General features: G+C 42.1%; 1 protein-coding gene across 1 annotated transcript; it reads right to left on the bottom strand.

Moving 5' to 3' along the window:
* Window positions 1–737: 737 nt before the first annotated feature.
* ik (IK cytokine) lies at window positions 738–13405 on the bottom strand. The gene is made up of 20 exons (XM_084730233.1): window positions 13273–13405; window positions 11545–11611; window positions 11165–11257; window positions 11005–11064; window positions 10470–10637; window positions 9406–9520; window positions 9039–9109; window positions 8328–8374; window positions 8048–8211; window positions 7841–7949; window positions 7438–7477; window positions 7138–7309; window positions 7009–7027; window positions 4039–4122; window positions 3712–3799; window positions 3337–3394; window positions 3044–3132; window positions 1898–2006; window positions 1187–1221; window positions 738–1053 (listed from the first exon to the last, which is right to left on the bottom strand). The coding sequence occupies exons 1-20, from the start codon at window positions 13280–13282 to the stop codon at window positions 1026–1028; spliced, it is 1626 nt and encodes a 541-aa protein (XP_084586359.1). The 5' UTR covers window positions 13283–13405; the 3' UTR covers window positions 738–1025.
* Window positions 13406–13858: the final 453 nt, after the last annotated feature.

Below are 13858 nucleotides of genomic sequence, written 5' to 3'. Positions count from 1 at the left end.
CCCCGTTTGCTCCAGATCATATTAACTCTTTAAATTGACATGGTTTATAATCCACACAGTAAAATAATGATGAAGCAACTACAGACACTTTGAAGACTTTTTACTGTTTTCTGTTTTGTCTGTGATTTTGCAGCTCAGATCACTGATGAGAAAATTGATCATCATTGATCAGACAATCTTAAATCAGTTCCACTCATTTTCCGTTGGTTTGGTGAAAAACTTCAGTGATGTCCTCGTCTCTGTCATCATAGGACAGAGTCAGACAGACTTCATCATGTTTAAATCTGCTGGATGGACTTTTATTGTTTAATGTTTTCATGTTAGAATAAACAGCAGCATTAAGACCACATTTAGTCCATCAGTCATTTTCTCACATCATTCTTCTTCTCCTGCTTTATTTGTCATGTATTTTTTTTTCCACAGCTCATAATTATAACAACTTGATGGTTTTGACTTCAGTAAGACGCTCGATCGCTTCATTTCATGAGGAAGAAGAGTCAAATGAAACAAACGTCCCTTTTCTGTGAAACGAAAGTCTGGATTAACAAAGAGAGCTGATAACCACCATCGTGATCCCCGTTATCTCTGATCCAGGTTTTAGGTTTTGTTGATCCAGATCATCCAGAGAAAGTCTGACTGTGATGAACTTCCTGTTGTTCAACCCTCAGGTCAACATGATCACATGACATGAAGCCATGTGGACGAATCAAAGCTTCAGAAACCAGCTGAAACTCCTATTATTGATTTGTTTTGATGTTTATTGATGATTCAAATCTGTCACAAAACAACATCACTAATCAATACCATCAGACATTACAAAGTAATCAATACCATCAGGTATCAGGTTACTAACAGACTTTAAACTGTTTTAATGACACAGACTGAAGCTGATCATCAATGACCTTTGACCTCCATCTGATCAATAAAAACTAATCATCACTTCACTGATCAATACATGAAAATTATGTGTTTGGATCAATAACAGATAATCACAGATTCATATCGATCCTGATGGACAGGAAACTTCAGTATTTGGGTCTCTTCACGTCCACCCTGAAACATAAACACAACGTTTACATCAACACCTCTGATTGGCTGATCAATGTCCTGTAATAAATAAACAAAAAGACATGGACAGCTCTCTCTCTTCTTATTGGCTGAGCTACAGGAAACAGGAAGTACTCACCCATCAGCCTCCATCTTCTTCCTCTTCTCAATGATCTGAAACAGTCGGACAGCAGTTTACTGACTGTTTATATTGTTTGTAAAATATTAGTTTCATGTTGTTGTTAATTTGATTCTTCTTCACCTGCAGTTTGTTTTTAATCTTTCTTGATATTTTCTACTAATTAAACAGTGAATCAAACATCAGAAATTTAAGTTTAAAATCTGTAAAAAACCATATTTAAAATTCAGATAATTGATTTTAGACTTTTTAAGGACCTGCTGAAATTAGAGCTGCAATGATTAATAACTTATTAAATTAATCAACTATTTTGACAATTGATTAATTGCTTTGATTAATTTAAGATAATAAAGTCTAAATTTTGTGATTTCAGTTTCTTAAATGTGAATATTTTCTGGTTTCTTTCCTCTCTGACAGTAAACTGATGATCTTTGAGTTGTGGACGAAACGAGACATTTGAGGACGTCATCTTGGACTTAAATCAACATCTTATGATATTTCATGGACCAAACAACTAATCAATTAATTTAGTGAAAGCTGATCGACAGATTAATGAATAATGAAGATAATCTTTAGTTGCAGCCGTCTGCTAACTGTTGTGACTGAAACAGGTGCGTCCACACACTTCTGGCCAAACTGTATCAGCTTCATGTGTTCTGACAGATGTGAACGGACACATTTCAGACTGAAGTCTTAAAGCGACCGACTCACCGCGCTGATCTTCTTCCACTGTCGGTCCAGTTCTGCCTTCTCATTGGTCTCTTTGAAACGTCGCGTCTTCCTGCCCTCAGACATCTTGATGCCGTACTGGAAGGCAGCCCTGCAGGGACAAACGTCATCAGCAACACACCCTAACTGTATCCAACAGCAACAACACATGAAACAACAGGCAGGCTGCTGATACAGCCTGTCAGTCACAGCTGAGGGGTCACAGCCTGTCAGTCACAGCTGAGGGGTCACAGCTGAGGGGTCGCAGCCTGTCAGTCACAGCTGAGGGGTCGCAGCCTGTCAGTCACAGCTGAGGGGTCGCAGCCTGTCAGTCACAGCTGAGGGGTCACAGCTGAGGGGTCACAGCCTGTCAGTCACAGCTGAGGGGTCGCAGCCTGTCAGTCACTGCTGAGGGGTCGCAGCCTGTCAGTAACAGCTGTGGGGTCGCAGCCTGTCAGTCACAGCTGAGGGGTCACAGCTGAAGGGTCACAGCCTGTCAGTCACAGCTGAGGGGTCACAGCTGAGGGGTCACAGCCTGTCAGTAACAGCTGTGGGGTCGCAGCCTGTCAGTCACACTGAGGGGTCACAGCCTGTCAGTCACAGCTGAGGGGTCACAGCCTGTCAGTCACAGCTGAGGGGTCACAGCCTGTCAGTAACAGCTGTGGGGTCGCAGCCTGTCAGTCACACTGAGGGGTCACAGCCTGTCAGTAACAGCTGTGGGGTCACAGCCTGTCAGTCACAGCTGAGGGGTCGCAGCCTGTCGGTAGCAGCTGAGGGGTCGCAGCCTGTCAGTCACACTGAGGGGTCACAGCCTGTCAGTCACACTGAGGGGTCACAGCCTGTCAGTAACAGCTGTGGGGTCGCAGTCTGTCAGTCACAGCTGAGGGGTCACAGCCTGTCAGTCACACTGAGGGGTCACAGCCTGTCAGTCACACTGAGGGGTCACAGCCTGTCAGTAACAGCTGTGGGGTCGCAGCCTGTCAGTCACACTGAGGGGTCACAGCCTGTCAGTCACACTGAGGGGTCACAGCCTGTCAGTAACAGCTGTGGGGTCGCAGCCTGTCAGTCACAGCTGAGGGGTCACAGCCTGTCAGTCACACTGAGGGGTCACAGCCTGTCAGTCACAGCTGAGGGGTCACAAACACGTACTTTGGCAGAGCCTCCTTGTTGTTCATGTAATCCGAGTATTCCTCCTGAGTGTCAAAGTCCCAGCGACCCAGAGGACCTTTTTTATTCCCCTGAAACACAACAAACAACATGAGGACGCATCACTTCCTGTTCTCCCCTTCACAATAAAAGCTCAGGTTTGACTGACTGTGAGTAGAAGAAGAAGAAGAAGAAGAGTTTCTACAATCTGTGAACATGTTTGATGATCCAGCAGTTTAACTCCTTCAGTGTTTCCTGTTAACAGAGCAGTGATGCATGCTGGGAACTGTAGTTACCTGGTCCATCTTACTGTAGTCCACCTCCTCATCGCTGTCCACAGCCAGGTCGTCCATCCTGCACACACACACACACACACACACACACACACACACACACACACACACACACACACACACACACAGTCATGCACATACTTTAACTCTGTGTGTGTGTGTGTGTGTGTGTGTGTGTGTGTAGTGTGTGTGTGTAGTGTGTGTAGTGTGTGTGTAGTGTGTGTGTGTGTGTGTGTGTGTGTGTGTGTAGTGTGTGTAGTGTGTGTGTGTGTGCGTGTAGTGTGTGTGTGTGTGTGTAGTGTGTGTGTGTGTGTGTAGTGTGTGTGTGTGTAGTGTGTGTGTGTGTGTGTGTGTAGTGTGTGTGTGTGTGTGTCTTACGTAGCAGGGTAACACTCTGCGTATGAGTTGGATCCTCCAAAGAAATCTCCCAGCTGTTCTTTACCTCCATCTCTCCTCTGAGACCCGGTTCAAACTGGTCAAGGATCAATATTGTTATAATACTACACACAGTACACACAGTATACACAGTACACACAGTACGCGTAGTACGCCTAGTACACACAGTACACACAGTACCCACTGTACCCACAGCAAACACAGTACACACAGTACCCACAGTACCCACAGTAAACACAGTAAACACAGTACACACAGTACACACAGTACACACAGTACACATGTTAATGTGTGTTCCAGTAGGATATGGCTCCTGGCCCTGCCATTGGCTGCCTGCTGCTCCTGCAAACTTCTCATTGATCATCTTGATCTGCTCTCTGACTGATCCAGGACCTGTGGGACGGACAGACAGTTAACGAGTGTCTCATTAGTTAATTAATGAGTTCACATTGGTTTCATGTTGAGAGGACAGCTGAGGTCAGTTTGTGTTTCAATCTGAACAAACCCTTTAAAACAAAACGTTGTTCAGATTCACTGAAGTCTCACAACAAGACAAACACACAAACACATGAACACACGAACACACAAACACACAAACACACAAACACACAAACAGACACATGAACAAACAAACACACGAACACACGAACACACAAACACACAAACACACAAACAAACACACAAACACACAAACACATGAACACACAAACACACGAACACATGAACAAACAAACACACGAACACACAAACACACAAACACATGAACACACAAACAAACACACACACAAACAAACACACACAAACACACAAACACATGAACACACAAACACATGAACACACAAACACACAAACACATGAACACACAAACAAACACACAAACACACAAACACATGAACACACAAACAAACAAACAAACAAACACAAACACATGAACACACAAACAAACACACAAACAAACACACAAACACACGAACACACAAACAAACAAACAAACAAACACAAACACATGAACACACAAACAAACACACAAACAAACACACAAACACACGAACACACAAACAAACAAACAAACACACACAAACACATGAACACACAAACAAACACACAAACACACAAACACATGAACACACAAACAAACACACAAACACACAAACACACAAACACATGAACACACAAACAAACACACAAACACACACAAACACATGAACACACAAACAAACAAACAAACACACAAACACATGAACACATGAACAAACACACAAACAAACACACAAACACATGAACACACAAACAAACACACAAACACACAAACACATGAACACACAAACAAACACACAAACACACAAACACATGAACACACAAACAAACACACAAACAAACAAACAAACACACAAACACATGAACACACAAACAAACAAACAAACACATGAACACATGAACACACAAACAAACAAACAAACAAACACAAACACATGAACACACAAACAAACACACAAACACACAAACACATGAACACACAAACAAACAAACAAACAAACACAAACACATGAACACACAAACACACAAACAAACACACAAACACACGAACACACAAACAAACAAACAAACACACACAAACACATGAACACACAAACAAACACACAAACACACAAACACATGAACACACAAACAAACACACAAACACACAAACACACAAACACATGAACACACAAACAAACACACAAACACACACAAACACATGAACACACAAACACACACACAAACACACAAACACACACAAACACACAAACACATGAACACACAAACACACACACAAACACACAAACACACACAAACACACAAACACATGAACACACAAACACATGAACACACAAACACACAAACACATGAACACACAAACAAACACACAAACACACAAACACATGAACACACAAACAAACAAACAAACAAACACAAACACATGAACACACAAACAAACACACAAACAAACACACAAACACACGAACACACAAACAAACAAACAAACAAACACAAACACATGAACACACAAACAAACACACAAACAAACACACAAACACACGAACACACAAACAAACAAACAAACACACACAAACACATGAACACACAAACAAACACACAAACACACAAACACATGAACACACAAACAAACACACAAACACACAAACACACAAACACATGAACACACAAACAAACACACAAACACACACAAACACATGAACACACAAACAAACAAACAAACACACAAACACATGAACACATGAACAAACACACAAACAAACACACAAACACATGAACACACAAACAAACACACAAACACACAAACACATGAACACACAAACAAACACACAAACACACAAACACATGAACACACAAACAAACACACAAACAAACAAACAAACACACAAACACATGAACACACAAACAAACAAACAAACACATGAACACATGAACACACAAACAAACAAACAAACAAACACAAACACATGAACACACAAACAAACACACAAACACACAAACACATGAACACACAAACAAACAAACAAACAAACACAAACACATGAACACACAAACACACAAACAAACACACAAACACACGAACACACAAACAAACAAACAAACACACACAAACACATGAACACACAAACAAACACACAAACACACAAACACATGAACACACAAACAAACACACAAACACACAAACACACAAACACATGAACACACAAACAAACACACAAACACACACAAACACATGAACACACAAACAAACAAACAAACACACAAACACATGAACACATGAACAAACACACAAACAAACAAACAAACAAACAAACAAACAAACACAAACACATGAACACACAAACAAACACACAAACAAACACACAAACACACAAACACACAAACACATGAACACACCAACAAACAAACAAACACATGAACACATGAAGGCAGCAGAACAAGAACTGCTGAGTTTTGTGGCTTTGGTTCTTTTGTAGACACTGATATGTGTCTTTCTGACAGAAAGGCAATAAAGAGGTGAAAATATTGCTATAGTTTTTTTTAGGTGTGTAAAATCCGTGTTGCTGTGGAACCTGTCCCTGCAGAACAACTTCCTGCACTGGTTCTCCTGTCTGACACACTGACTGCAGAACCTCCTCATAGAACCACACTGCAGATAATATGAACTGTCCCTTTAAAGAGGAGCGGTAAGTTTTGTCTTTATTTTGAAAACATGAGCGAGAAATAACTGAAGTGATTTACCTGCATCCACCTCCATCACCTGCAGAGAGACAGACAGACAGACAGACAGACAGACAGACAGACAGTTAGACAGGTTCAGACAGTAAGAATAATAAATAAGTCCTGTCCATCCGTCCGTCTCGTTCTAACCTGGTGTTCGTCTCCTCGTGGTTTCTCAAAGTAGCTGTGTCTCCTGCTCTTGCTGTCGTCCTCCCTGTCCCTGTCTCTGTCTCTGTCTCTGTCTCGGTGTCTGTCTTTGTCTTTGGGAGGTTTGGAGGACGAGCTGGTGGACACGATGTAGTCCCCGATGTCATCAAAGATACTGAAACACAGACAGAGGACAGTTGAATTCATCAGTGCTCAACTGTGGGTTTGTTGTCAGAAATGAATATTTAAATTAAAACTGAGTGAAAAAGTGATTTGTCACAGGTTGTGTTGCTGTGAACTGACCTGAGATCAGCCTCAGGAGCTCTCTTCTCATCCAGTTTACCTGAAACACAAACAGCTCCTCACTCATCCTCTACTGTCACTTTAAAAACATATGCAACCAATAATCAATTCAGAAATTAATCATCAGGTATTCTGATCATCGATTAATCATTATGAGTCACTGTTCAAAGACAAAAAAGTGTGAGACATCTGAGGACGTCGTCTTGGACCAAACAACTAATTGATTAGTGGAGAAATTATTGCCAGATTGATCAACAGCTGAAAAAAAACCAGGTGGAGCTTCCTGTCCTCAGACGGAGGGTGAATAAAGGGCCAGTGCAACGAAAAATAAAGATGGTTTAGAACAGTGAATCAAATAAAGGTTCTCTAGTGGAACCCCAGAACGTGTCCTCTTCACAGTTACCTTTGTCCTTCTTCTTGATCTTCTTGTGTCGTGTTCCTTGTCTCAGGTAGGACAGGATCTGAGTCAGCTTTGAGATCACGATGTCGTTCGTGGTCAGAGTTGTCTGAGCCTGAGACACATCAAGAATATATAATCAATAACACTGATCATCTTCATGGAGCCTGAGGAACATGTTCTCTTCCAGATGTGTCACAGGTGTGTCCATACCTCCATGCTGGGACAGTCAGCTTTGCTGCGGATCAGAGTCGTCGGGATGTCCGTGTCAGTGAACTCATCGTCCAGGTCGACCACATACGCCATCCTGCCAGGCAGGAAGAGCTCATTCCGCTCCACCTGACCCGACCTGAACACCACGCGGTAGATGTTCCTACCTGAGGAGGATCAGCAGAAGGTTACAGAAGAACAAAAACAGAACAGACAGAACGTTCCTTTACTCTCACAGATTTACAAAGTTTAAAAACTTCCATAAACAAGTGACTCGACTCACCAAGACGAGTCTTAAACTCAATCTTCTCCTCCGGCTCCACGTCTTTCCTGAGACAGACAGAGACACAGAGAGACAGAGAGACAGACAGACAGAGACACAGAGAGACAGAGACACAGAGAGACAGACAGACAGAGACACAGAGAGACAGACAGACAGAGACACAGACAGACAGAGAGACAGACAGACAGAGACACAGAGAGACAGAGAGACAGAGAGACAGAGACACAGACAGACAGAGACACAGAGAGACAGACAGACAGACAGACAGAGAGACAGAGACACAGACAGACAGAGACACAGAGAGACAGACAGACAGACAGACAGAGAGACAGAGACACAGAGAGACAGACTTGTTCTGCGATCATTGATACTGATTATAAATAAAGTTTCATTATTTGTATTCACGCTGCTGTTTGTTCTGTAGTAACTGAGCTGATCGTAAAACAGCAGCAGAGTGGAGCATCTGTCTACACGGAGGATCTGTGACATCACTCAGGTGAGCAACAGGTGGTGAACAGATCACAGCTGTCGATCAATACACTTTCTGATTATTAGATTATTAATAATCATTAACATGAGTTATCTGATAATTGATCAGGATGTTTGTTATAAACATGTTTGATTTAATGTTGTAAAACTACAAACACAACTTTGATATTAAATTATTAGAATTTAAATTAAAAATGAAACATTAGATAAGTATTTTCATACTTTGCCTCCTTCTGAACTTTTTCCATCATGTCTTCTTCTTCTTTCTCTTTACTGGTGATCTCAGCTCTCACCTGTAAAACACACACACACACACACACACACACACACACACACACACACACACACACACACACACACACACACACACACACACGTTAGGTCACATGATCTGAGTGTGAGGCCTACAGGATGTAAATGTTCACACCTGATCTCATGTTAGCTAATCATCATCAATCATTAGCGAGCTACTTAGCAAATAGCTAACTAAGCTTTGCTAACTAGCTAACTAACTGTTACTGGAGTGCAAAACAAAAAGGGGAGGGGCTTAGGAATGGTTAATAGAGTCACTGATGTAAACATGTCTGACCTTCTGCAGCAGAGCAAAGTCCAGACCTTTGACCAAGTGAGTGTGTTCCATGTCACCACCCAAAAACTTGGACTCCTGGATCAGCTGACGACGCTTCTCTGCTGCAGACTTGTCTCTGAAAACACAACATACATGTACAAACAGAAACACTTATTAAAGCTGCAAGCAGCGTTTTACGGGCCCTCGCACCTCCGTGCCACTCGGGGGGCCCGCAGCCGCGGCCTCGTGGCCGGATTCATCCCAGGCAAAGAGGATCTGGATTGTCATGGCCTTCAGACATTCCCTTAATGAATTCAATGTCATTTCCTGTTGCCACTAGGTGGCGTTATCAGTATGTCTCCTGATTGTCATGTAGATATATTCAGTCTGGGACTTTTATGACACCTGTGAAGTTTGGTGCAGATCGGACCATTTATGCTAAAGTTATAGCAATTTCGTGTTTTTTGGCGAGATATCGAATTTGCCCTTCCGCAGTGCGCGCCCTTCAACGACGTGAAGATCTTTTAATAACTTTTGATCACACTGTTGTCGAGCTCGCACAAACCGATTCTGAAGTCAATCCGATGAAATCTGTAGGAGGAGTTCGTTAAAGTATGACGTGTGAAAATGGCCAAAAATTACCTTAATTTGAAAAAACAATTCAAAATGGCTGACTTCCTGTTGGGTTTAGGGGGTCGCTTCAGAGGCTTTTTTGTACGTCCCGGCATGATACATATGTGTACCAAATTTCGTACGCCTAGGGCAAAGTTAAAGCAGGGGGCTTGGATTTTGAAAACTGCTAGGGGGCGTCGCTGAGGCATTTTGCCACGCCCCTTTGTAACGACCATAAAATATCAGCGCACATTTAGGCCGTCAAAAATGTGATTATATGTTAAAAAGAAAAATAATAATCATTCCTTCAGTTTCAATAGAGTCCTCGCACCCGAGGCCCTAATTAACAACAAATATAGAAATAAAATTAAAAAATTATTAATATACTAAAACACAAAACTGAATCTACAAACACAAATAAAACGGTTAGCTGTAGCTCTTCTGTTAGCAGAGTTAACGTTAGCATTACTTACGCTTCAGCGGTGGGTCCTACAGCTCTGTAGTTAGCAGTGGTGCTAATCAGCTCCGTCTCTTCGTAGTCTTTGTTGACTCCGTCTCGTCTCTCTCTCGCTCGGTCTCTGTATTTCTCGGCCAGCTCTCTCTCTCGCTCCATCTCCTGCTGCCGTAGCTTAGCATAGTAGCTACAACAAAACAAGTCAGTTATTAATAATCAATAACATGATCAGATCAGCTGGTGCTCTGATCAAGAGCCTCCAGATGGTACTGGGGGAACTATGTTAGCATGCTAGCTGCTAAAGAAGCTAAAGAAGTTCAGATTGATTTCACTGTCATTTATGTACAATATATATACGAAGCTACAGCTAGCAGCTAGTTAGCTTAGCTTAGCATAAAGACTGGAGACAGAGGAAACCAGCTACCCCGACTCTGTCCACGTCACATCTGGACAAAACTAACAGACTGACAACAGGAAGAGGAGTCTCTGCTTGTTGCCTGGCAACAAAACCACCTGCAGCTGCTCTGAGCTGTGATGATCCAATCAGCTCTCACCTCTTCTTCTTCCTCCTCCTCGCTGCAGGATCCTCATCCTCATTATAGTCCCTTGGCATTCTGGGAAAACAAAGGAATCAGTCACTTCCTTCTTCTTCATCATCATCATAATCATCACCATCATCATCATCATCCTCCTCCTCCTCAGAGTTAAACTCACTCATGGTGTCTGGACTTTGAGGGCGGGGCTGAGGAGGGCGTCGCCCGCGGTGTCATCAGAAGCTTCCTGAAGTCGTCATTGGTCAGTTTGGACCTGAAGAAACAGACATGGTTAACACACACACACACACACACACACACACACACACACAGTAACACACAGTAACACACACACACACAGTAACACACACACACACACACACACACACACACACACACACAGTAACACACAGTAACACACAGGAACACACACACAGTAACACACACACAGTAACACACACACACACACACACAGTAACACACACACACAGTAACACACACAGTAACACACACACACACACACACAGTAACACACACACACAGGCAGTGTGTTGTACTCACTGAGCAGCAGCTCTGTGGTCGTCCAGCTCGTGGCCCTCAGGGGCCAGAGGGTTGGAGTAACTCTCGGCTGAAAACACACAGAACATGTCAGTGACAGACAGCAGGAGGCGCCGCAGTGCACCGAGTAGAGATGTTGTCATGGAAACCACACTGATCATTCTGTTATAACGAGAAAATGATGCGGCTCGTTTGTATTTCTCTTAATCAACCGCAGTCGTCTTGGGCGGAGCTAAGCCCAGGAAGCAGCGACGGTGCTGCGGTACAATCGTTTCACAGGAACTTGTTTTGGTGGAACCTTTGCATGCTGGGAAAAGAACTGTGACATTAAAATGTCAAAACCACCACAAAAGAAGAGCTGTTTGTACTGTTAGCTACCAGGTGCAAACTTGTCATTTTCAGGTTGTTGTAGTTTCCTGGACTTTGAAAACGCAGAGATCAGATGCTGCAGTGTCACCTGACACAAGTGACCAATGGCAGACTGACACAACTTCATCAGGTGAGTCAAACATCAGACACCTTCTGAAACATTCTGCTCAACACAATGAAAGATCTGTGTGAATCAACATTTTACTGACTGAGATGATCATGTTTCCTACATGATAAAGTAGATGAGTGATAGAGTTGAACATGATTTATTTTTGTTTTGATGTCAGTATTAAATTGATCAACCATCTGCTCTTTAAAATGCACCACAGGAAGTCATTCCTCAACTCTACAGCTCTGCCCTCAGTGTGTGACACTCACAGATAATAAACTGACCTGGACTCCAACACTGTCAGGAGATACTCTACAGTTATTTATATCATGTCATCATCAGAAGCTCATCATATATATATATATATATATATATATATATATATATATATATATATATACATATACACATATATATATATACTTATATTGTAGTCTTTTTTGAATGAGTGCAACTGTAACACTAACAAATTCCCCCAGAGGATCAATAAAGTATTTCTAAATCTGAATCTGAAAACACACATCAGCTCACCACTTATTAATCTGTCAATTTATTTTATTGATCAACTGATTCGTTTGGGCTATAAACTGCAAAAAAAAAAAAAAAAAAAACTGCATGAAAAAATAAATTAGTATGTCAGATTTTATTTTGTTTATATTAACGTATTCACAGCGGGACACTCAGAGAAGCAGCACGTTTTGTTTTAAAATGACGTCAATGTGTAATGAACATCAAACGATGATTGGCTGGAAGAGATGAATTTACCATCACTGCAGCACCAGGAGGAGAGCAGTGTGCGTGTGTGTCTGTAGTTATTTTTCGGTCAGTAGTTCACAGACTCTCAGCAGTGAAGCCGATGTGAAAACAGACTTCAGTCTGACATTAAAATCCTGCTCATCGTGTCTTTTCTGCTCAGAGTCTCTCAGTCTTTAAGCTCGGCAGCTTAAAACTGGAGAAAAGTGAACGGAGTTTGGTGTGATGTGATCGGACTGACCTGAGGAGACGAGAGGAGAGCTGAGTTAAGCTAAACTAAGCTAAGCTAAGCTAAACTAAGCTAAGCTAAGCTATCTGAGCCTCATGAACAAACTGAACAGACACAAACTCTTCTGACGGTCATGTTTAAAATCTGATCTGGATCATTTAACACTGATTCTGTTGTCTCTGGTTAGCTAACAGGATGATTAGCACGGTGCTAACTCGGGCTAACAGTCTGTTAGCATGCTAATAAATGACGTGTGGAGCTGCAGACTCACTTTCAGGCATGTCAGCGGAGCGTCGGTCCTCTGATTCACCTGAAGGCAGCACCTGAACCTCTCACTCTTTAAACGCTGCTTTTTCGCTGGAAAACAGCAGTCAGCTTCTCGATCCTGTTCGTTTCTTCTGCTTGTTCTGTTGTGAATCTGCGTCACTTCCTGTTCAGTTTTAACTTCTGGAAAAGGGTTCCGGTCACAGCGCCTCCTGCAGGCCGCAGTCAGAGTCGGGGGGTGGAGCTTATCCCAGCTGGGTTTAATCTGGACAAGATGTGAGGTCATCACAGAGACAGACAACCACTCACTGTCACACTTATGGACAGTTTAGACCAGGGGCAATTATTTCTCCTTAAAGGGCAAAACTGTACCTCAATTTTATCATACAGATTAAATATAGAAAACATAGTGTCCATTTACTCTTAGTCTTCACTATTTATGATATTAAAATCATTCCAAACAGCATCTTATCAAGAACATTCAATCCTGCAGGAGTTTTCTCTAAAGCATCTCATCCTGTTTTATCTTTGACAAGAACTGATATAAAATATACTAAAAGAAAAAAAAACAAATGATTGTTTTCAGATGAGAA

The sequence above is a fragment of the Lutjanus erythropterus genome, chromosome 11 (genome assembly GCF_056507025.1).
Source record: "Lutjanus erythropterus isolate fLutEry1 chromosome 11, fLutEry1.hap2, whole genome shotgun sequence".
NCBI classification, from domain to species: Eukaryota; Metazoa; Chordata; class Actinopteri; order Lutjaniformes; family Lutjanidae; genus Lutjanus; species Lutjanus erythropterus.
This window is presented reverse-complemented; position numbering and strand designations above follow the sequence as displayed.

Coding starts and splice junctions, on each gene's coding strand:
- ik (XM_084730233.1), bottom strand. Junction 11,065..11,164: donor TCAAAGTCCAGACACCATGA/GTGAGTTTAACT, acceptor TTGTTTTCCCAG/AATGCCAAGGGACTATAATG. Junction 3,133..3,336: donor ACTACAGTAAGATGGACCAG/GTAACTACAGTT, acceptor GTTGTGTTTCAG/GGGAATAAAAAAGGTCCTCT.